The sequence below is a fragment of the Hypanus sabinus genome, unplaced genomic scaffold (genome assembly GCF_030144855.1).
Source record: "Hypanus sabinus isolate sHypSab1 unplaced genomic scaffold, sHypSab1.hap1 scaffold_2088, whole genome shotgun sequence".
NCBI lineage: Eukaryota > Metazoa > Chordata > Chondrichthyes > Myliobatiformes > Dasyatidae > Hypanus > Hypanus sabinus.
Genome location: NW_026780192.1, coordinates 25020 through 50016, shown reverse-complemented (window position 1 = coordinate 50016; position 24997 = coordinate 25020). Strand labels below are relative to the sequence as shown.

Sequence of the window (24997 nt, the reverse complement as noted above, 5' to 3'; positions counted from 1 at the left end):
ATGACAGAGGCATAGAAAATTATGAGGGGTATAGACAGGGCAACTGCTGGCAAGGTTCTTCCACTGAGGTTTGTTGCGACTACAACCAGAGGTCATGGGTTAAGGGTGAAAGGTGAAAAGTTTAAGGGGAATATGAGGGGAAACTTCTTCACTCAGAGGGTAGGAGAGTGTAAAATGAGCTGTTACTGCTATTGGTCCCTCTCCCTCGATCCTCACCTACCTTCCCTCGACCCTCACCTTCTTCCCCTCCATCTCCCTCAGCTTCCTCCCTCGATCTCACCATCCTCCCCTCCACTTCTACCTGCCTCAGCCCTCACCTTCCTCTTCCTCCTCCCTTACCTCCCTCCCTTTCCTTTAGCCCTCACCTACCCTTCCCTAACCCTCATTCACTTCCTCCCGCATTAACCCTAAACCCTCACCTTCCTCCCTCGACCCTCACCTTCCTCCCTCGACCCTCACCTTCCTCTTCCTCCTCCCTTACCTCCCTCCCTTATCTCCCTCCCTTTCCTTTAGCCCCTCACCTACCCTTCCCTAACCCTCATCCACTTCCTCCCGCCTTAACCCTAAACCCTCACCTTCCTCCCTCGACCCTCACCTTCCTCCCTCGACCCTCACCTTCCTCCCTCGACCCTCACCTTCCCTCGACCCTCACCTTCCTCCCTCGACCCTCACCTTCCCTCGACCCTCACCTTCCTCCCTCGACCCTCACCTTCCTTGCACTCGAGGGCCACGCGGCTCTCCAGGTTGTCCATCTGGAGCTGGAGGCGCCGCAGGGTGCGGTCCGCGTCGCGGCTCTTGCGTTTGTACGCCACCAGCACGGAGACGATGGCGGTGAGGAGGAGCCCTCCCCCCACCGCCATCCCCACCGTCGCCCCCGGACTCAGCCCTCGCTCAGAGGAGATGTGCAGGGTGCCCGGCGAGAACTCCAGCGCACCCACCCTCACCTGCCGAGAGACGCGGGAGGGGTCAGTGAGAGACACAACCCTCCCCTCCCCTCCCTCCAACTCCTGAGGCAATGTCTTTGGGGCTCTCACTGAGTGAGGACTCTCACCCTCCCCAGAGACACCGACTGTCCCTCTCCCGGCCCTCTCCACCACCCCGCAACCAGCAACCAGCCGCCCCAACCCCAGGGGAAACGGCCGGCCTCTCCCCGTCCAGAGCGCCCCCTCCGCCCCTGGCCTGTGGATTCACCTCCTCGGTGAAACCATACCGTGAACTCCTGCTCTTGCCGATGGGCTCCTTCTGAGGAAACAGGGCATCAAGTCTGCCCACCGCTTCAGAAAGCCCAGGACTAGTCCCTCGACACTCCCCACCGTTCACGGGGCGTGTCCTACCCTCGTACACCGAGGTCCCTCGGTCCCTCGACACTCCCCACCATTCACGGGGCGCATCCTACCCTCGTACACCGAGGTCCCTCGGTCCCTCGACACTCCCCACCGTTCACGGGGCGCGTCCTACCCTCGTACACCGAGGTCCCTCGATCCCTCGACACTCCCCACCGTTCACGGGGCGTGTCCTACCCCTCGTACACCGAGGTCCCTCGGTCCCTCGACACTCCCCACCATTCACGGGGCGCGTCCTACCCTCGTACACCGAGGTCCCTCGGTCCCTCGACACTCCCCACCGTTCACGGGGCGCGTCCTACCCTCGTACACCGAGGTCCCTCGGTCCCTCGACACTCCCCACCGTTCACGGGGCGCGTCCTACCCTCGTACACCGAGGTCCCCTCGGTCCCTCGACACTCCCCACCGTTCACGGGGCGCGTCCTACCCTCGTACACCGAGCTCCCTCGGTCCCTCGACACTCCCCACCGTTCACGGGGCGCGTCCTACCCTCGTACACCGAGGTCCCTCGACACTCCCCACCGTTCACGGGGCTCGTCCTACCCTCGTACACCGAGGTCCCTCGGTCCCTCGACACTCCCCACCGTTCACGGGGTGTGCCCTACCCTTGTACACCGAGGTCCCTCGACACTCCCCACCGTTCACGGGGCGCGTCCTACCCTCGTACACCGAGGTCCCTCGGTCCCTCGACACTCCCCACCGTTCACGGGGCGCGTCCTACCCTCGTACACCGAGGTCCCTCGGTCCCTCGACACTCCCCACCGTTCACGGGGCGCGTCCTACCCTCGTACACCGAGGTCCCTCGGTCCCTCGACACTCCCCACCGTTCACGGGGCGCGTCCTACCCTCGTACACCGAGGTCCCTCGGTCCCTCGACACTCCCCACCGTTCACGGGGCGTGTCCTACCCTCGTACACCGAGGTCCCTCGGTCCCCTCGACACTCCCCACCGTTCACGGGGTGTGTCCTACCCCTCGTACACCGAGGTCCCTCGACACTCCCCCCACCGTTCACGGGGCGCGTCCTACCCTCGTACACCGAGGTCCCTCGGTCCCTCGACACTCCCCACCGTTCACGGGGCGCGTCCTACCCTCGTACACCGAGGTCCCTCGGTCCCTCGATACTCCCCACCGTTCACGGGGCGCGTCCTACCCTCGTACACCGAGCTCCCTCGACACTCCCCACCGTTCACGGGGCGAGTCCTACCCTCGTACACCGAGCTCCCTCGGTCCCTCAACACTCCCCACTGTTCACGGGGCGCGTCCTACCCTCGTACACCGAGCTCCCTCGGTCCCTCAACACTGCCCACCGTTCACGGGGCGCGTCCTACCCTCGTACACCGAGGTCCCTCGACACTCCCCACCGTTCACGGGGTGCGTCCTACCCTCGTACAACGAGGTCCCTCAGTCCCTCAACACTCCCCACCATTCACGGGGTGTGTCCTACCCTCGTACAACGAGGTCCCTCAGTCCCTCGACACTCCCCACCGTTCACGGGGCGCGTCCTACCCTCGTACACCGAGCTCCCTCGGTCCCTCGACACTCCCCACCGTTCACGGGGCGCGTCCTACCCTCGTACAACGAGGTCCCTCGGTCCCTCGACACTCCCCACCGTTCACGGGGCGCGTCCTACCCTCGTACACCAAGGTACCTCGGACCCTCGACACTCCCCACTGTTCACGGGGCGCGTCCTACCCTCGTACACCGAGTTCCCTCGGTCCCTCGACACTCCCCCACCGCTCACGGGGCGCGTCCTACCCTCGTACACCGAGCTCCCTCGGTCCCTCGACACTCCCCACCGTTCACGGGGCGCGTCCTACCCTCGTACACCGAGGTCCCTCGGTCCCTCGACACTCCCCACCGTTCACGGGGCGCGTCCTACCCTCGTACACCGAGGTCCCTCGGTCCCTCGACACTCCCCACCGTTCACGGGGCGCGTCCTACCCTCGTACACCGAAGTCCTTCAGTCCCTCGACACTCCCCACCGTTCACGGGGTGTGTCCTACCCTCGTACACCGAGGTCCCTCGGTCCCTCGACACTCCCCACCGTTCACGGGGCGCGTCCTACCCTCGTACACCGAGGGGTCTCTGTCCTACAACATCCTCCACTAGTCAAGGTTACTTCTGCCCCTTGTTCTCCTCTCGAATCACCTCACCTCACACTGCTCATGTCTCTGGCCTGACCCGTGTGACCCGGTCACCCGTGTGACCGACTGACCTATGAAGCCATGGGTCTTCGGACTGTGGGCGGAAACCCACGCGGTCACGGGTCGAATCAACAGACAGCGACAGGAACTGAACGCGGGCTTTTCTCTTGGCCAGGCTCCCACCCCCGTCCGTCCGCTGACCGGCCCAGTCAGGGATTGCACCCTGTCGGTCACTCACCGTCACCCGGTGCTGCCCGGTGAGTTCAGGCGCATTACACACGAGCTGGAACGGGGAGACGGTGGGCTCGCACAGAGACTCTCCGATCAGCACAGTGTAGTTCAGACGATCACCAGCAGACACGTCCGGCACCAGGTTCCGGCCCTGAGGGGTAAACACACGGTTCGTACAGAAACGGAGACATGCCCAGAGCAAAGGAGAAACACAGTCACAGCGAGCTGAGCCACTGGGGGCGGGTGATCAGTCTGATAACCCACAGTGTATAGAGACAGGGGAGAGAGACACAGGGACAGACTCCACACTCCCTCCCCACCGTCCCATCACACACTCCCGGAGTCAGACATTGAGTGAATCTCCCTCCACACCGTCCCATCACACAGTCCCGGGGTCAGACACAGAGTGAAGCTCCCTCCACACCGTCCCATCACACACTCCCGGGGTCAGACACAGAGTGAATCTCCCTCCACACCGTCCCATCACACAGTCCCGGGGTCAGACACAGCGTGGATCTCCCTCCACACAGTCCCATCACACACTCCCGGGGTCAGACACAGAGTGAAGCTCCCTCCACACCGTCCCATCACACACTCCCGGGGTCAGACACAGAGTGAATCTCCCTCCACACCGTCCCATCACACAGTCCCGGGGTCAGACACAGCGTGGATCTCCCTCCACACAGTCCCATCACACACTCCCGGAGTCAGACATTGAGTGAATCTCCCTCCACACCGTCCCATCACACAGTCCGGGGTCAGACACAGAGTGAAGCTCCCTCCACACCGTCCCATCACACACTCCCGGGGTCAGACACAGAGTGAATCTCCCTCCACACCGTCCCATCACACAGTCCCGGGGTCAGACACAGCGTGGATCTCCCTCCACACAGTCCCATCACACACTCCCGTGGTCAGACACAGAGTGAATCTCCCTCCACACCGTCCCATCACACACTCCCGGGGTCAGACACAGAGTGAAGCTCCCTCCACACCGTCCCATCACACACTCCCGGGGTCAGACACAGAGTGAATCTCCTTCCACACCGTCCCATCACACAGTCCCGGGGTCAGACACAGCGTGGATCTCCCTCCACACAGTCCCATCACACACTCCCGTGGTCAGACACAGAGTGAATCTCCCTCCACACCGTCCCATCACACACTCCCGGGGTCAGACACAGAGTGAAGCTCCCTCCACACCGTCCCATCACACACTCCCGGGGTCAGACACAGAGTGAATCTCCCTCCACACCGTCCCATCACACAGTCCCGGGGTCAGACACAGCGTGGATCTCCCTCCACACAGTCCCATCACACACTCCCGTGGTCAGACACAGAGTGAATCTCCCTCCACACCGTCCCATCACACACTCCCGGGGTCAGATACAGAGTGAATCTCCCTCACACACCGTCCCATCACACACTCCCGGGGTCAGACACAGAGTGAAACTCCCTTCACACCGTCCCATCACACACTCCCGGGGTCAAACACAGAGTGAAACTCCCTCCACACCGTCCCATCACACACTCCCGGGGTCAGACACAGAGTGAATCTCCCTCCACACCGTCCCATCACACACTCCCGGGGTCAGACACAGAGTGAAACTCCCTCCACACCGTCCCATCACACACTCCCGGGGTCAAACACAGAGTGAAACTCCCTCCACACCGTCCCATCACACACTCCGGGGGTCAGACACAGAGTGAAACTCCCTCCACACCGTCCCATCACACACTCCCGGGGGTCAGACACAGAGTGAAACTCCCTCCACACCGTCCCATCACACACTCCCGGGTCAGACACAGAGTGAAGCTCCCTCCACACTGTCCCATCACACACTCCCGGGGTCAGACACAGAGTGAAGCTCCCTCCACACAGTCCCTTCCCAACACCCAGCTGCCCCCGACCCTGGCATTACCTTGAGGATAACGGGAGTACCAGGCTTGACGTCCAGGGTGCCTGCAGGGGCGAAGCTCTCAAAGGAGGGGTCGGGAAAGTAGGTGAAGGCCGATCCGTTGAGGATGAGGAGGGAGCTCACGTTGTCTAGGATAAAGCCGAACTCCTCAGGCCTAGCTCCACTCTCAGGCAGGCGCCTGCGACCCGTCCCCAGCCCCAACCCCGGGGCCTGGCACACCATCACCGTGTCGTTGTGGGCCTGGCAATACTGAGGGTATAAGATGGCAGCCATCACCACCCGAGAGGGGAAAGTGTCGGTGTGGGATCGGGAGTAGGTGTGGGGAGTGTCGGTGAGGGATCGGGAGTAGGTGTGGGGAGTGTCGGTGACTGATCGGGAGTAGGTGTGGGGAGTGTCGGTGAGGGATCGGGAGTAGGTGTGGGAGTGACGGTGAGGGATCGGGAGTAGATGTGGGGAGTGTCGGTGAGGGATCGGGAGTAGGTGTGGGGAGTGTCGGTGAGGGATCGGGAGTAGGTGTGGGGAATGTCGGTGAGGGATCGGGAGTAGGTGTGGGGAATGTCGGTGAGGGATCGGGAGTAGATGTGGGGAGTGTCGGTGAGGGATCGGGAGTAGGTGTGGGGAGTGTCGGTGAGGGATCGGGAGTAGGTGTGGGGAGTGTCGGTGAGGGATCGGGAGTAGGTGTGGGGAGTGTCGGTGAGGGATCGGGAGTAGGTGTGGGGAGTGTCGGTGAGGGATCGGGAGTAGGTGTGGGGAGTGTCGGTGAGGGATCGGGAGTAGGTGTGGGGAGTGTCGGTGAGGGATCGGGAGTAGGTGTGGGGAGTGTCGGTGAGGGATCGGGAGTAGGTGTGGGAGTGACGGTGAGGGATCGGGAGTAGGTGTGGGGACTGTCGTTGAGGGATCGGGAGTAGGTGTGGGGAGTGTCGGTGAGGGATCGGGAGTAGGTGTGGGAGTGACGGTGAGGGATCGGGAGTAGATGTGGGGAGTGTCGGTGAGGGATCGGGAGTAGGTGTGGGGAGTGTCGGTGAGGGATCGGGAGTAGGTGTGGGGAGTGTCGGTGACTGATCGGGAGTAGGTGTCGGGAGTGTCGGTGAGGGATCGGGAGTAGATGTGGGGAGTGTCGGTGACTGATCAGGAGTAGGTGTGGGGAGTGTCGGTGACTGATCGGGAGTAGGCGTGGGGAGTGTCGGTGAGGGATCGGGAGTAGATGTGGGGAGTGTCGGTGACTGATTGGGAGTAGGTGTGGGGAGTGTCGGTGACTGATCGGGAGTAGGTGTGGGGAGTGTCGGTGAGGGATCGGGAGTAGGTGTGGGGAGTGTCGTTGAGGGATCGGGAGTAGGTGTGGGGAGTGTCGTTGAGGGATCGGGAGTAGGTGTGGGGAGTGTCGTTGAGGGATCGGGAGTAGGCGTGGGGAGTGTCGGTGAGGGATCGGGAGTAGGTGTGGGGAGTGTCGGTGAGAGATCGGGAGTAGGTGTGGGGAGTGTCGGTGAGAGATCGGGAGTAGGTGTGGGGAGTGTCGGTGAGGGATCGGGAGTAGGCGTGGGGAGTGTCGGTGAGGGATCGGGAGTAGGTGTGGGGTGTGTCGGTGAGGGATCGGGAGTAGGTGTGGGGAGAGTCGGTGAGGGATCGGGAGTGGGCGTGGGGAGTGTCGTTGAGGGATCGGGAGTAGGTGTGGGGAGTGTCGGTGAGGGATCGGGAGTAGGCGTGGGGAGTGTCGGTGAGGGATCGGGAGTAGGCGTGGGGAGTGTCGGTGAGGGATCGGGAGTAGGCGTGGGGAGTGTCGGTGAGGGATCGGGAGTAGGCGTGGGGAGTGTCGGTGAGGGATCGGGAGTAGGCGTGGGGAGTGTCGGTGAGGGATCGGGAGTAGGCGTGGGGAGTGTCGGTGAGGGATCGGGAGTAGGTGTGGGGAGTGTCGGTGAGAGATCGGGAGTAGGTGTGGGGAGTGTCGGTGAGAGATCGGGAGTAGGTGTGGGGAGTGTCGGTGAGAGATCGGGAGTAGGTGTGGGGAGTGTCGGTGAGGGATCGGGAGTAGGTGTGGGGAGTGTCGGTGAGAGATCGGGAGTAGGTGTGGGGAGTGTCGGTGAGAGATCGGGAGTAGGTGTGGGGAGTGTCGGTGAGGGATCGGGAGTAGGTGTGGGGAGTGTCAGTGATGCATAGGGTGGAGGTGAGTGAGGGTAAAGGGTTAGGGAAGGTGATATGGAGACGTGATGATTGGGAGTGTGTGGGGGTGACATTGGGGTGGGAAACTCACACAAAATGCTGGAGGAACTCAGCAGGTCAGACAGTGTCTATGGACAGAGTAACACACACAAAATCCTGGAGGAACTCAGCAGGTCAGACAGTGTCTATGGACAGAGTAACACACACAAAATCCTGGAGGAACTCAGCAGGTCAGACAGTGTCTATGGACAGAGTAACACACACAAAATCCTGGTGGAACTCAGCAGGTCAGACAGTGTCTATGGACAGAGTAACACACACAAAATGCTGGAGGAACTCAGCAGGTCAGACAGTGTCTATGGACAGAGTAACACACACAAAATGCTGGAGGAACTCAGCAGGTCAGACAGTGTATATGGTCAGAGTAACACATACAAAATGCTGGAGGAACTCAGCAGGTCATCCAATATAAATGGTCAGAGTAACACACAGAAAATGCTGGAGGAACTCAGCAGATCAGACTGTGTATATGGACAGAGTAACACACACAAAATGCTGGAGGAACTCAGCAGGTCAGACAGTGTCTATGGACAGAGTAACACACACAAAATCCTGGAGGAACTCAGCAGGTCAGACAGTGTCTATGGACAGAGTAACACACACAAAATCCTGGTGGAACTCAGCAGGTCAGACAGTGTCTATGGACAGAGTAACACACACAAAATGCTGGAGGAACTCAGCAGGTCAGACAGTGTCTATGGACAGAGTAACACACACAAAATGCTGGAGGAACTCAGCAGGTCAGACAGTGTCTATGGACAGAGTAACACACACAAAATGCTGGAGGAACTCAGCAGGTCAGACAGTGTCTATGGACAGAGTAACACACACAAAATCCTGGAGGAACTCAGCAGGTCAGACAGTGTCTATGGACAGAGTAACACACACAAAATCCTGGTGGAACTCAGCAGGTCAGACAGTGTCTATGGACAGAGTAACACACACAAAATCCTGGAGGAACTCAGCAGGTCAGACAGTGTCTATGGACAGAGTAACACACACAAAATGCTGGAGGAACTCAGCAGGTCAGACAGTGTATATGGTCAGAGTAACACATACAAAATGCTGGAGGAACTCAGCAGGTCATCCAATATAAATGGTCAGAGTAACACACAGAAAATGCTGGAGGAACTCAGCAGATCAGACTGTGTATATGGACAGAGTAACACACACAAAATGCTGGAGGAACTCAGCAGGTCAGACAGTGTCTATGGACAGAGTAACACACACAAAATCCTGGAGGAACTCAGCAGGTCAGACAGTGTCTATGGACAGAGTAACACACACAAAATCCTGGTGGAACTCAGCAGGTCAGACAGTGTCTATGGACAGAGTAACACACACAAAATGCTGGAGGAACTCAGCAGGTCAGACAGTGTCTATGGACAGAGTAACACACACAAAATGCTGGAGGAACTCAGCAGGTCAGACAGTGTCTATGGACAGAGTAACACACACAAAATGCTGGAGGAACTCAGCAGGTCAGACAGTGTATATGGTCAGAGTAACACATACAAAATGCTGGAGGAACTCAGCAGGTCATCCAATATAAATGGTCAGAGTAACACACAGAAAATGCTGGAGGAACTCAGCAGATCAGACTGTGTATATGGACAGAGTAACACACACAAAATGCTGGAGGAACTCAGCAGGTCAGACAGTGTCTATGGACAGAGTAACACACACAAAATCCTGGAGGAACTCAGCAGGTCAGACAGTGTCTATGGACAGAGTAACACACACAAAATCCTGGTGGAACTCAGCAGGTCAGACAGTGTCTATGGACAGAGTAACACACACAAAATGCTGGAGGAACTCAGCAGGTCAGACAGTGTCTATGGACAGAGTAACACACACAAAATGCTGGAGGAACTCAGCAGGTCAGACAGTGTATATGGTCAGAGTAACACATACAAAATGCTGGAGGAACTCAGCAGATCAGACTGTGTATATGGACAGAGTAACACACACAAAATGCTGGAGGAACTCAGCAGGTCAGACAGTGTCTATGGACAGAGTAACACACACAAAATCCTGGAGGAACTCAGCAGGTCAGACAGTGTCTATGGACAGAGTAACACACACAAAATCCTGGAGGAACTCAGCAGGTCAGACAGTGTCTATGGACAGAGTAACACACACAAAATCCTGGTGGAACTCAGCAGGTCAGACAGTGTCTATGGACAGAGTAACACACACAAAATGCTGGAGGAACTCAGCAGGTCAGACAGTGTCTATGGACAGAGTAACACACACAAAATGCTGGAGGAACTCAGCAGGTCAGACAGTGTATATGGTCAGAGTAACACATACAAAATGCTGGAGGAACTCAGCAGGTCATCCAATATAAATGGTCAGAGTAACACACAGAAAATGCTGGAGGAACTCAGCAGATCAGACTGTGTATATGGACAGAGTAACACACACAAAATGCTGGAGGAACTCAGCAGGTCAGACAGTGTCTATGGACAGAGTAACACACACAAAATCCTGGAGGAACTCAGCAGGTCAGACAGTGTCTATGGACAGAGTAACACACACAAAATCCTGGTGGAACTCAGCAGGTCAGACAGTGTCTATGGACAGAGTAACACACACAAAATGCTGGAGGAACTCAGCAGGTCAGACAGTGTCTATGGACAGAGTAACACACACAAAATGCTGGAGGAACTCAGCAGGTCAGACAGTGTCTATGGACAGAGTAACACACACAAAATGCTGGAGGAACTCAGCAGGTCAGACAGTGTCTATGGACAGAGTAACACACACAAAATCCTGGAGGAACTCAGCAGGTCAGACAGTGTCTATGGACAGAGTAACACACACAAAATCCTGGTGGAACTCAGCAGGTCAGACAGTGTCTATGGACAGAGTAACACACACAAAATGCTGGAGGAACTCAGCAGGTCAGACAGTGTCTATGGACAGAGTAACACACACAAAATGCTGGAGGAACTCAGCAGGTCAGACAGTGTATATGGTCAGAGTAACACATACAAAATGCTGGAGGAACTCAGCAGGTCATCCAATATAAATGGTCAGAGTAACACACAGAAAATGCTGGAGGAACTCAGCAGATCAGACTGTGTATATGGACAGAGTAACACACACAAAATGCTGGAGGAACTCAGCAGGTCAGACAGTGTCTATGGACAGAGTAACACACACAAAATCCTGGAGGAACTCAGCAGGTCAGACAGTGTCTATGGACAGAGTAACACACACAAAATCCTGGTGGAACTCAGCAGGTCAGACAGTGTCTATGGACAGAGTAACACACACAAAATGCTGGAGGAACTCAGCAGGTCAGACAGTGTCTATGTGACAGAGTAACACCACAAAATGCTGGAGGAACTCAGCAGGTCAGACAGTGTCTATGGACAGAGTAACACACACAAAATGCTGGAGGAACTCAGCAGGTCAGACAGTGTATATGGTCAGAGTAACACATACAAAATGCTGGAGGAACTCAGCAGGTCATCCAATATAAATGGTCAGAGTAACACACAGAAAATGCTGGAGGAACTCAGCAGATCAGACTGTGTATATGGACAGAGTAACACACACAAAATGCTGGAGGAACTCAGCAGGTCAGACAGTGTCTATGGACAGAGTAACACACACAAAATCCTGGAGGAACTCAGCAGGTCAGACAGTGTCTATGGACAGAGTAACACACACAAAATCCTGGTGGAACTCAGCAGGTCAGACAGTGTCTATGGACAGAGTAACACACACAAAATGCTGGAGGAACTCAGCAGGTCAGACAGTGTCTATGGACAGAGTAACACACACAAAATGCTGGAGGAACTCAGCAGGTCAGACAGTGTATATGGTCAGAGTAACACATACAAAATGCTGGAGGAACTCAGCAGGTCATCCAATATAAATGGTCAGAGTAACACACAGAAAATGCTGGAGGAACTCAGCAGATCAGACTGTGTATATGGACAGAGTAACACACACAAAATGCTGGAGGAACTCAGCAGGTCAGACAGTGTCTATGGACAGAGTAACACACACAAAATCCTGGAGGAACTCAGCAGGTCAGACAGTGTCTATGGACAGAGTAACACACACAAAATCCTGGTGGAACTCAGCAGGTCAGACAGTGTCTATGGACAGAGTAACACACACAAAATGCTGGAGGAACTCAGCAGGTCAGACAGTGTCTATGGACAGAGTAACACACACAAAATGCTGGAGGAACTCAGCAGGTCAGACAGTGTCTATGGACAGAGTAACACACACAAAATGCTGGAGGAACTCAGCAGGTCAGACAGTGTATATGGTCAGAGTAACACATACAAAATGCTGGAGGAACTCAGCAGGTCATCCAATATAAATGGTCAGAGTAACACACAGAAAATGCTGGAGGAACTCAGCAGATCAGACTGTGTATATGGACAGAGTAACACACACAAAATGCTGGAGGAACTCAGCAGGTCAGACAGTGTCTATGGACAGAGTAACACACACAAAATCCTGGAGGAACTCAGCAGGTCAGACAGTGTCTATGGACAGAGTAACACACACAAAATCCTGGTGGAACTCAGCAGGTCAGACAGTGTCTATGGACAGAGTAACACACACAAAATGCTGGAGGAACTCAGCAGGTCAGACAGTGCTATGGACAGAGTAACACACACAAAATGCTGGAGGAACTCAGCAGGTCAGACAGTGTCTATGGACAGAGTAACACACACAAAATGCTGGAGGAACTCAGCAGGTCAGACAGTGTCTATGTACAGAGAAACACACAGAAAATGCTGGAGGAACTCAGCAGGTCAGACAGTGTCTATGGACAGAGTAACACACACAAAATGCTGGAGGAACTCAGCAGGTCAGACAGTGTCTATGGACAGAGTAACACACACAAAATGCTGGAGGAACTCAGCAGGTCAGACAGTGTCTATGGACAGAGTAACACACACAAAATGCTGGAGGAACTCAGCAGGTCAGACAGTGTATATGGTCAGAGTAACACATACAAAATGCTGGAGGAACTCAGCAGGTCATCCAATATAAATGGTCAGAGTAACACACAGAAAATGCTGGAGGAACTCAGCAGATCAGACTGTGTATATGGACAGAGTAACACACACAAAATGCTGGAGGAACTCAGCAGGTCAGACAGTGTCTATGGACAGAGTAACACACACAAAATCCTGGAGGAACTCAGCAGGTCAGACAGTGTCTATGGACAGAGTAACACACACAAAATCCTGGTGGAACTCAGCAGGTCAGACAGTGTCTATGGACAGAGTAACACACACAAAATGCTGGAGGAACTCAGCAGGTCAGACAGTGTCTATGGACAGAGTAACACACACAAAATGCTGGAGGAACTCAGCAGGTCAGACAGTGTCTATGGACAGAGTAACACACACAAAATGCTGGAGGAACTCAGCAGGTCAGACAGTGTATATGGTCAGAGTAACACATACAAAATGCTGGAGGAACTCAGCAGGTCATCCAATATAAATGGTCAGAGTAACACACAGAAAATGCTGGAGGAACTCAGCAGATCAGACTGTGTATATGGACAGAGTAACACACACAAAATGCTGGAGGAACTCAGCAGGTCAGACAGTGTCTATGGACAGAGTAACACACACAAAATCCTGGAGGAACTCAGCAGGTCAGACAGTGTCTATGGACAGAGTAACACACACAAAATCCTGGTGGAACTCAGCAGGTCAGACAGTGTCTATGGACAGAGTAACACACACAAAATGCTGGAGGAACTCAGCAGGTCAGACAGTGCTATGGACAGAGTAACACACACAAAATGCTGGAGGAACTCAGCAGGTCAGACAGTGTCTATGGACAGAGTAACACACACAAAATGCTGGAGGAACTCAACAGGTCAGACGGTGTCTATGGTCAGAGTAACACACGCAAAATGCTGGAGGACCTCAGCAGGTCAGACAGTGTCTATGGACAGAGTAACACACACAAAATGCTGGAGGAACTCAGCAGGTCAGACAGTGTCTATGCTCAGAGTAACACACACAAAATGCTGGAGGAACTCAGCAGGTCAGACAGTGTCTATGGTTAGAGTAACACACACAAAATGCTGGAGGAAATCAGCAGGTCAGACAGTGTCTATGCTCAGAGTAACACACACAAAATGCTGGAGGAACTCAGCAGGTCAGACAGTGTCTGTTGACAGAGTAACACACACAAAATTCTGGAGGAACTCAGCATGTCAGACAGTGTCTATGGTCAGAGTAACACACAGAAACTGCTGGAGGAACTCAGCAGGTCATACAGTGGCTACGGGCAGAGTAACACACAGAAAATGCTGGAGGATCTCAGCAAGTCAGACAGTGTCTATTGACAGAGTAACACACACAAAATGCTGGAGGAACTCAGCAGGTCAGACAGTGTCTATGCTCAGAGTAACACGCACAAAATGCTGGAGGAACTCAGCAGGTCAGACAGTGTCTATGGTTACAGTAACACACACAAAATGCTGGAGGAACTCAGCAGGTCAGACAGTGTCTATGCTCAGAGTAACACACACAAAATGCTGGAGGAACTCAGCAGGTCAGAGTGTCTGTTGACAGAGTAACACACACAAAATTCTGGAGGAACTCAGCATGTCAGACAGTGTCTATGGTCAGAGTAACACACAGAAACTGCTGGAGGAACTCAGCAGGTCATACAGTGGCTACGGGCAGAGTAACACACAGAAAATGCTGGAGGATCTCAGCAAGTCAGACAGTGTCTATTGACAGAGTAACACACACAAAATGCTGGAGGAACTCAGCAGGTCAGTCAGTGTTTATGGACAGAGTAACACACACAAAATGCTGGAGGAACTCAGCAGGTCAGACAGTGTCTATGCTCAGAGTAACACACACAAAATGCTGGAGGAACTCAGCAGGTCAGACAGTGTCTATGCTCAGAGTAACACACACAAAATGCTGGAGGAACTCAGCAGGTCAGACAGTGTCTGTTGACAGAGTAACACACACAAAATTCTGGAGGAACTCAGCATGTCAGACAGTGTCTATGGTCAGAGTAACACACAGAAACTGCTGGAGGAACTCAGCAGGTCATACAGTGGCTACGGGCAGAGTAACACACAGAAAATGCTGGAGGATCTCAGCAAGTCAGACAGTGTCTATTGACAGAGTAACACACACAAAATGCTGGAGGAACTCAGCAGGTCAGTCAGTGTTTCTGGACAGAGTAACACACACAAAATGCTGGAGGAACTCAGCAGGTCAGACAATGTCTATGGACAGAGTAACACACACAAAATGCTGGAGGAACTCAGCAGGTCAGACTGTGTCTATGGACAGAGTAACACACACAAAATGCTGGAGGAACTCAGCAGGTCAGACAGTGTCTACGGACAGAGTAACACACACACAAAATGCTGGATGAACTCAGCAGGTCAGACAGTGACTATGGACAGAGTCACACACACAAAATGCTGGAGGAACTCAGCAGGTCAGACAGTGTCTACGGACAGAGTAACACGCACACAAAATGCTGGAGGAACTCAACAGGTCAGACGGTGTCTATGGTCAGAGTAACACACGCAAAATGCTGGAGGAACTCAGCAGGTCAGACAGTGTCTATGGACAGAGTAACACACACAAAATGCTGGAGGAACTCAGCAGGTCAGACAGTGTCTATGCTCAGAGTAACACACACAAAATGCTGGAGGAACTCAGCAGGTCAGACAGTGTCTATTGACAGAGTAACACACACAAAATGCTGGAGGAAATCAGCAGGTCAGACAGTGTCTATGCTCAGAGTAACACACACAAAATGCTGGAGGAACTCAGCAGGTCAGACAGTGTCTATGCTCAGAGTAACACGCACAAAATGCTGGAGGAACTCAGCAGGTCAGACAGTGTCTATGGTTAGAGTAACACACACAAAATGCTGGAGGAACTCAGCAGGTCAGACAGTGTCTATGCTCAGAGTAACACAGACAAAATGCTGGAGGAACTCAGCAGGTCAGACAGTGTCTATGGTTAGAGTAACACACACAAAATGCTGGAGGAAATCAGCAGGTCAGACAGTGTCTATGCTCAGAGTAACACACACAAAATGCTGGAGGAACTCAGCAGGTCAGACAGTGTCTGTTGACAGAGTAACACACACAAAATTCTGGAGGAGCTCAGCATGTCAGACAGTGTCTATGGTCAGAGTAACACACAGAAACTGCTGGAGTAACTCAGCAGGTCATACAGTGGCTACGGGCAGAGTAACACACAGAAAATGCTGGAGGATCTCAGCAAGTCAGACAGTGTCTATTGACAGAGTAACACACAGAAAATGCTGGAGGAACTCAGCAGGTCAGTCAGTGTTTATGGACAGAGTAACACACACAAAATGCTGGAGGAACTCAGCAGGTCAGACAGTGTCTATGCTCAGAGTAACACGCACAAAATGCTGGAGGAACTCAGCAGGTCAGACAGTGTCTATGGTTAGAGTAACACACACAAAATGCTGGAGGAACTCAGCAGGTCAGACAGTGTCTATGCTCAGAGTAACACACACAAAATGCTGGAGGAACTCAGCAGGTCAGACAGTGTCTGTTGACAGAGTAACACACATAAAATTCTGGAGGAACTCAGCATGTCAGACAGTGTCTATGGTCAGAGTAACACACAGAAACTGCTGGAGGAACTCAGCAGGTCATACAGTGGCTACGGGCAGAGTAACACACAGAAAATGCTGGAGGATCTCAGCAAGTCAGACAGTGTCTATTGACAGAGTAACACACACAAAATGCTGGAGGAACTCAGCAGGTCAGTCAGTGTTTATGGACAGAGTAACACACACAAAATGCTGGAGGAACTCAGCAGGTCAGACAATGTCTATGGACAGAGTAACACACACAAAATGCTGGAGGAACTCAGCAGGTCAGACTGTGTCTATGGACAGAGTAACACACACAAAATGCTGGAGGAACTCAGCAGGTCAGACAGTGTCTACGGACAGAGTAACACGCACACAAAATGCTGGAGGAACTCAACAGGTCAGACGGTGTCTATGGTCAGAGTAACACACGCAAAATGCTGGAGGAACTTAGCAGGTCAGACAGTTCCTCCAGCATTCTGTGTGTGTTACTCTGTCCATGGACACTGTCTGACCTGCTGAGTTTCTCCAGCATTTTGTGTGCGTTACTCTGGATTTCCAGCAGCTGAAGATTTTCTTGTGAATAGGATGGGAAGAGTGTGGCTGATATCAGCACGGGTGATGGGTGGGAGAATGTGGGTGGTGGGTGGGGAGGATGTGGGTGATGGGTGGAGAGAACGTGGATGATGGGTGGGGAGAACGTGGTTGATGGGTGGGCAGGGTGTGGGTGATGGGTGGGAGAATGTGGGTGGTGTGTGGGGAGGGTGTGGGTGATGGGTGGAGAGAACGTGGATGATGGGTGGGGAGAACATGGATAATGGGTGGGGAGGGTGTGGGTGGTGGGTGGGTAGAGCGTGGATAATGGGTAGGGAGGGTGTGGGTGGTGGGTGGGGAGAACGTGAATAATGGGTGGGGAGGGTGTGGGTGGTGGGTGGGGAGAACGTGGATGATGGGTGGGGAGGGTGTGGGTGGTGGGTGGGGAGAACGTGGATGATGGGTGGGGAGGGTGTGGATGGTGGGTGGGGAGGGTGTGGGTGATGGGTGGGGAGGGTGTGGGTGAGGAGAACTTGGATGATGGGTGGGGAGGGTGATGGGTGGGAAGGGTGTGGGTGGGGTGTGGGTGATGGGTGGGGAGGGTGTGGGTGGTGGGAGGGAAGGTGTGGGTGATGGGTGGGGAAGGTGTGGATGATGGGTGGTGAGAACGTGGGTGATGGGTGGGAAGGGTGTGGGTGATGGGTGGGGTGTGGATGGTGGTTGGGGAAGGTGTGGGTGATGGGTGGGGAGGGTGTGGGTGATGGGTGGGGAGGGTGTGGGTGATGGGTGGGGAGGCTGTGGGTGGTGGGTGGGAAGGGTGTGGGTGGTGGGTGGGGAGAATGTGGGTGGTTGGTGGGGTGTGGGTGGTGGGTGGGGAATGTGTGGGTGATGCGTGGGGAGGGTGTGGGTGATGGGTGGGGAGGGTGTGGGTAATGGATGGGGAGGGTGTGGGTGGTGGGTGGGGAGAACGTGGATGATGGGTGGGGAGGGTGTGGGTGGTGGGTGGGGAGAACGTGCATGATGGGTGGGGAGGGTGTGGGTGTTGGGTGGGGAGAACGTGGATGATGGGTGGGGAGGGTGTGGGTGGTGGGTGGTGAGAACGTGCATGATGGGTGGGGAGGGTGTGGGTGGGGAGGGTGTGGGTGATGGGTGGGGAGAACGTGGGTGATGGGTGGGGAGGGTGTGGGTGTTGGGTGGGGAGAACGTGGGTGATGGGTGGGGAGGGTGTGGGTGGTGGGTGGGGAGAACGTGGATGATGGGCGGGGAGGGTGTGGGTGATGGGCGGGGAGGGTGTGGATGATGGGTGGGGAGGGTGTGGGTGATGGGTGGTGAGAACGTGGATGATGGGTGGGGAGGGTGTGGGTGGTGGGTGGGGAGAACGTGGATGATGGGTGGGGAGGGTGTGGGTGTTGGGTGGGGGAGAACGTGGATGATGGGTGGGGAGGGTGTGGGTGGTGGGTGGTGAGAACGTGGATGATGGGTGTGGAGGGTGTGGGTGATGGGCGGGGAGGGTGTGGATGATGGGTGGGGAGGGTGTGGGTGATGGGTGGTGAGAACGTGGATGATGGGTGGGGAGGGTGTGGGTGGTGGGTGGGGAGAACGTGGATGATGGGTGGGGAGGGTGTGGGTGTTGGGTGGGGAGAACGTGGATGATGGGTGGGGAGGGTGTGGGTGTTGGGTGGGGAGAACGTGGATGATGGGTGGGGAGGGTGTGGATGATGGGTGGGGAGGGTGTGGGTGTTGGGTGGGGAGAACGTGGATGATGGGTGGGGAGGGTGTGGATGATGGGTGGGGAGGGTGTGGATGATGGGTGGGGAGAACGTGGATGATGGGTGGGGAGGGTGTGGGTGGGGAGAACGTGGATGATGGGTGGGGAGGGTGTGGGTGGTGGGTGGGGAGAACGTGGATGATGGGTGGGGAGGGTGTGGGTGTTGGGTGGGGAGAACGTGGATGATGGGTGGGGAGGGTGTGGGTGGTGGGTGGTGAGAACGTGGATGATGGGTGTGGAGGGTGTGGGTGATGGGCGGGGAGGGTGTGGATGATGGGTGGGGAGGGTGTGGGTGATGGGTGGTGAGAACGTGGATGATGGGTGGGGAGGGTGTGGGTGGTGGGTGGGGAGAACGTGGATGATGGGTGGGGAGGGTGTGGGTGTTGGGTGGGGAGAACGTGGATGATGGGTGGGGAGGGTGTGGGTGTTGGGTGGGGAGAACGTGGATGATGGGTGGGGAGGGTGTGGATGATGGGTGGGGAGGGTGTGGGTGTTGGGTGGGGAGAACGTGGATGATGGGTGGGGAGGGTGTGGATGGGTGGGGAGGGTGTGGGTGTTGGGTGGGGAGGGTGTGGATGATGGGTGGGGAGGGTTTGGGTGTTGGGTGGGGAGAACGTGGATGATGGGTGGGGAGGGTGTGGATGATGGGTGGGGAGGGTGTGGGTGTTGGGTGGGGAGAACGTGGATGATGGGTGGGGAGGGTGTGGATGATGGGTGGGGAGGGTGTGGGTGTTGGGTGGGGAGAACGTGGATGATGGGTGGGGAGGGTGTGGGTGATGGGTGGGGAGGGTGTTGGTGATGGGTGGGGAGGGTGTGGGTGATGGGTGGGGAGGGTGTTGGTGATGGGTGGGGAGGGTGTGGATGATGGGTGGGGAGAACGTGGATGATGGGTGGGGAGGGTGTGGTTGGGGAGAACGTGGATGATGGGTGGGGAGGGTGTGGGTGTTGGGTGGGGAGAACGTGGATGATGGGTGGGGAGGGTGTGGGTGATGGGTGGGGAGAACGTGGATGATGGGTGGGGAGGGTGTGGATGATGGGTGGGGAGGGTGTGGATGATGGGTGGGGAGGGTGTTGGTGATGGGTGGGGAGGGTGTTGGTGATGGGTGGGGAGGGTGTGGGTGGGGAGAACGTGGATTCCGTGGGTCACTCACGTTACTGGTCTCGGCTCCCTGGAACCGGGCACGGACGCGGGGCTGCTGGACGCTGAGGAATCCGGTGCCGCTGACGGTCAGTGTGGTGTTGCCGCTGTCGGGGAACGGGGAGACAGTCAGTCCGAGAGCAGGACCCTCCCTGGGTCGGCCGCTCCAACCCACCACTATCGAGCTCCCGCACCCTCAACGCCCCTCACCGCGTCACTCTCTCCCCCTCAGTTAGCGCTCCCTCCTCACCGCCCCGACCCTCTCTGCTCCACTCACTCGGCAATGGTCCACTCGGGCTGGACGGCGGACACGGTGGGGTCCTCGACGTAGGCAAAGGTCTGGGCCACGTTGGAGACCTCTGCGCGGTCGATGGCGACGGTGATGACGGCCGACCCGGGACCCGTGGGCGAGGTGGACGTCAGGCAGGTGATCTGGCCCGCGGTCCTCCTGCCAGGGTGGGAGACACAGATCAGATCACCAGGTCAGCCCTCCCTCGTGGAGAGGCAGACAGTTCGATTCCCACCGTTATCCCGAAGGAATTTGTTAGTTCTCCCCGTGACAGAATGGGTTTCCCCGGGTGCGTGGTCTCCTCCCACAGTCCAGAGACGTCCGGGTCCGGGGGAGTGAGTTGTGGGCATTCTGGGACGGGCAACAGATCCTCGGACCGTGTCGGCCGTTGACACGTATGTCCCTGTCTGTTTCGATGTACATACGACAAATGTCATCTTTACAATCTTAGGCGGTTTTTGTCATCTTTAAAACACACAGATTTTCTCAACTTTATAATCTTGATCTTGTATCAGATCCCGGAGCACCAGGGGCTGAGGCTAACAGCAGGGGCACAGGTTCCGGGACAGTGAGAAAGTGAGTGTCTGGCAGCAGGTTCACAGGCACGTGGCAAACGCACCTCACCGAGGACACACTCCACAGGAGGGAGGGAGAGAGGGAGGGGGAGAAGGAGAGAGGGAGGGGGAGGGAGGGAGAGAGGGAGGGGGAGAAGGAGAGAGGGAGGGGGAGGAAGACATTCACAGGCACGTGGCAAACGCACCTCACCGAGGACACACTCCACAGGAGGGAGGGAGAGAGGGAGGGGGAGAAGGAGAGAGGGAGGGGGAGGGAGGGAGAGAGGGAGGGGGAGAAGGAGAGAGGGAGGGGGAGGAAGACATTCACAGGCACGTGGCAAACGCACCTCACCGAGGACACACTCCACAGGAGGGAGGGAGAGAGGGAGGGGGAGAAGGAGAGGGGGAGGGGGAGGGAGGGAGAGAGGGAGGGGGAGAAGGAGAGAGGGAGGGGGAGGAAGACATTCACAGGCACGTGGCAAACGCACCTCACCGAGGACACACTCCACAGGAGGGAGGGAGAGAGGGGGAGAAGGAGAGAGGGAGGGGGAGGGAGGGAGAGAGGGAGGGGGAGAAGGAGAGAGGGAGGGGGAGGAAGACATTCACAGGCACGTGGCAAACGCACCTCACCGAGGACACACTCCACAGGAGGGAGGGAGAGAGGGAGAGAGGGAGGGGGAGAAGGAGAGAGGGAGGGGGAGGGAGGGAGAGAGGGAGGGGGAGAAGGAGAGAGGGAGGGGGAGGAAGACATTCACAGGCACGTGGCAAACGCACCTCACCGAGGACACACTCCACAGGAGGGAGGGAGAGAGGGAGGGGGAGAAGGAGAGAGGGAGGGGGAGGAAGACATTCACAGGCACGTGGCAAACGCACCTCACCGAGGACACACTCCACAGGAGGGAGGGAGAGAGGGAGGGGGAGGAAGACATTCACAGGCACGTGGCAAACGCACCTCACCGAGGACACACTCCACAGGAGGCAGGGGGAGAAGGAGAGAGGGAGGGGGAGAGGGAGAGAATGAGAGAGGGAGGGGGAGAAGGAGAGAGGGAGGGGGAGGAAGACATTCACAGGCACGTGGCAAACGCACCTCACCGAGGACACACTCCACAGGAGGCAGGGGGAGAGGGAGAGAGGGAGGGGGAGAGGTAGGGGGAGAAGGAGAGAGGGAGGGGGAGAGAGGGAGAAGGAGGGGGAGGAAGACATTCACAGGCACGTGGCAAACGCACCTCACCGAGGACACACTCCACAGGAGGGAGGGAGAGAGGGAGAGAGGGAGGGGGAGAGGTAGGGGGAGAAGGAGAGAGGGAGGGGGAGAGAGGGAGAGGGAGGGGGAGGAAGACATTCACAGGCACGTGGCAAACGCACCTCACCGAGGACACACTCCACAGGAGGGAAGGGGAGAAGGAGAGGGGGAGGTTGGAGGGGGAGAGGGGGAGGGGGAGGTTGGAGGGGGAGAGGGGGAGGGAGAGGTTGGAGAGAGAGAGAGAGGGAGGGGGAGAAAGACATTCACAGGCACGTGGCAAACCCACCTCACTGAGGACACACTCCACAGGAGGCAGGGGGAGAGGGAGAGGGAGAGGGGGAGAGGGGGAGGGGGAGGTTGGAGAGAGAGAGAGAGAGAGGGAGGGGGAGAAAGACATTCACAGGCACATGGCAAGCACATCTCACTGCGTACACACTCTACAGGAGGGAGGGGGAGAGGGAAGGAGGGAGGGAGATTATGGGGAGAGAAGAGAGGGAGGGATGGGTAAACACATCTCACCGAGTATCTACCCTACAGAGAGAGGTATCAGTTGTCCTCACCCCGCCTGACCCACTGAGTTACTGGGTTACTGAGAGTCAGACCACAGGGAGACAGACCATTCGGCCCAAACTCTCCATGCAACCAGCGAGTCCCACCTGCCCCATACCCTCTGAACCCGTCCTGTCCGTGACCCTGTGGACATTGAGCAGGGGTTTGTGTGATCCAGATCTGTGTCTCTTGGGAACCAACAGCCCAAATATTCCCGTATTTTCCCCTACCCCACCCCCTTCCCCTCTCTCAGAGCCGAGGGCTTGCATCAGGACGGCTCCCCGGGGAGAAGGGATCAGAGGCACCTCCCAGTGACTCACAGTTCCCCAGGCAGGACAGAGGTCTTCTGTCAATGAGGGGCACCCCGGTGAACAAAGAGCTGTTCCAGAGCACAGGTTCCCAGTTCGAGGGAGCTGGGTTACCCAGGGGAGAAAGACCCCTGACCGAGCGATGAGGGACCGTCTCAGTGCTATGGTCTATGGTTTCCCACCTCGCAATGAGCCAGCGACGAGGGCGAGGGAGATCGAGTCGAGGGCTCACACTGCCAGGGCTGGTGGTGAGTTGTCCTCGTTGGGACTCCACGCCCGGCTCTGTCACTGGGTCCTGGCCTTCTCGACGGAAAGACCCCAGTCGGCAGCAACACCTGCACACCGGTGACCCCCGGAGCTCGTCCCGCTGCTGACTCACGACCGCGCTGCCACGTCCAGCTCAAACCGCAGCGTCGTTCGCTGATGACCGGCCTCATCGGTCCGCGGACAGGGGAGAGGCTCGTCAGACGGTGCGAGATCAACATGGACAAGACAGAGGAGATGACTGTGGACTTCGGGAAGGCACAGGTTGTCCGCTCTCCACCGGCCACCCATGGCTCTGCCGTGGAGAGAGTGAAGAGCACGAGGCTCCTGGATGAACGGACCATCTCGCCTGGACCCACAACGCCTCCTCACTGGCCACGGCAGCGTCTACTCTCCCCGAGGCCTGTCGGGCTCCCTGGCACCAGCGAGAGTGCCCTGTCCAGCTGCATCATCCCGGAAGCTGCAAGACATCTGACCACCAGACTGGACAGTAAACGCCACCGGGGTCTCCCTCCCCACCACCCGGGGCCGTTGCACTCCAAGGAGCCCGACCACCATCTCTTTGACCCACTCCTCAGGAAGGACTGGGACTGCCACACTTCTCCCCTCGGGCTGGGTCACTAATGGATACCCGGCCACCACCGAGGTCTGGTCGCTGTTCACCGTTTACCTGCCCTGCACTCCTCACATGCATTTCAAATTATACTTTATTATCTGATTTGTGGCAATATTTTGTTTCACGTTGTGTGTGTGAGATATGTACCGTGCTCCAGAGGAATGCACAGTCAGATGACAATAAAGTTCAGCTTAAACCCGTGGGGAGTGCAGAAGGAACTCAGCAGGTCGGGCAGCATCCATGCAAATAAATGACCAGCTGACGTTTCGGGCTGAGACCCTCCATGAGGTTGGTGGAAGGGAAGGAGGATAGCAAGGAAAGGGAAAGAATCAAGCGGCTGAGAGTGAGGACTAAAGACATCTGGGAGAGAAGCCATGTTTTTTAACTGATCGGGGAAAAGAGGCGAGACTGCGCAGGCGCGTGACGTAGCACGCCAAAGGTTTAAAAAAAAGACCGCCACGTACAGCGGCCATCAACGGAGTGGGCTGAGTCAGAGTGGGACGGCTTTGGCTCAACAGGCAGAGGCGAGGGTAGAGTAGGTTCCGGTAAGTTTTGTTTGTTTAGAGTAGAGAGAATGCCAGGCAGGATGTTGGAATGCTCCTCTTGCAGGATGTGAGAAGTCAGGGAGTCCTCCGGTATCCGACAACGACACCTGCATCCAGCTGCAGCTCCTAACAAACCGCATTAGGGAACTGGAGCAGGAGCTGGATGACCTCCGGATCATTCGGGAGAATGAGGAGTTTATAGATGGTAGTTTCAGGGAGGTAGTTACGCCAAAGGAGCAGCACACAGGTAATTGGGTTACCGTCAGGCGAGGGAAGGGGAAAGGGCAGGCAGGGCAGGGATCCCCTGTGGCCATTCCCCTCAACAACTACAGGGGGACCAATATCCTTGCAGGGAGGTTTGTTAGTGCTTTTGGGGGTGGTTTAAACTAGATTTGCAGGGGGGGTGGGAACCAGAGTGCCAGAGTAGGTAGTAGAGCGGGGGTGAAAATAAATGATGTTAAAGGCTCATGCAAAGTCACAAATAGAAGTGTTGTGTGCGGTGGTAATAATCTTCTGAGGTTTGTCTATTTCAGTGTGAGGAGTATTGTGGGGAAGGCTGACGAGCTGAGGGTGTGGATTGACATGTGGAATTATGACATTGTAGCCATTACTGAAACTTGGCTACAGGAGGGGCAGGACTGGCAGGTTAATGTTCCAGGGTTCCGATGTTTCAAATGTGATAGAGGCAGAGGGATGAAGGGTGGGGGGTGGCATTGCTAGTCAGGGA

At 56.2% G+C, this 24997-nt stretch overlaps 1 protein-coding gene across 1 annotated transcript in view; it reads right to left on the bottom strand.

Annotated features, from left to right (window-relative positions):
* Window positions 1-709: 709 nt before the first annotated feature.
* Window positions 710-24997, bottom strand: part of LOC132387664 (plexin A3-like) — a gene marked incomplete at its 3' end in the record, with an annotated part of 43081 nt that continues 18793 nt past the window's right edge. The window contains exons 4-8 of the mRNA XM_059960038.1: window positions 20180-20350; window positions 19916-20009; window positions 5642-5887; window positions 3727-3870; window positions 710-944 (exon numbers count right to left, since the gene is read on the bottom strand). Of these exons, the coding sequence (XP_059816021.1) occupies window positions 710-944; window positions 3727-3870; window positions 5642-5887; window positions 19916-20009; window positions 20180-20350 (890 nt within the window). The remainder of the gene's footprint in view (window positions 945-3726; window positions 3871-5641; window positions 5888-19915; window positions 20010-20179; window positions 20351-24997) is intronic.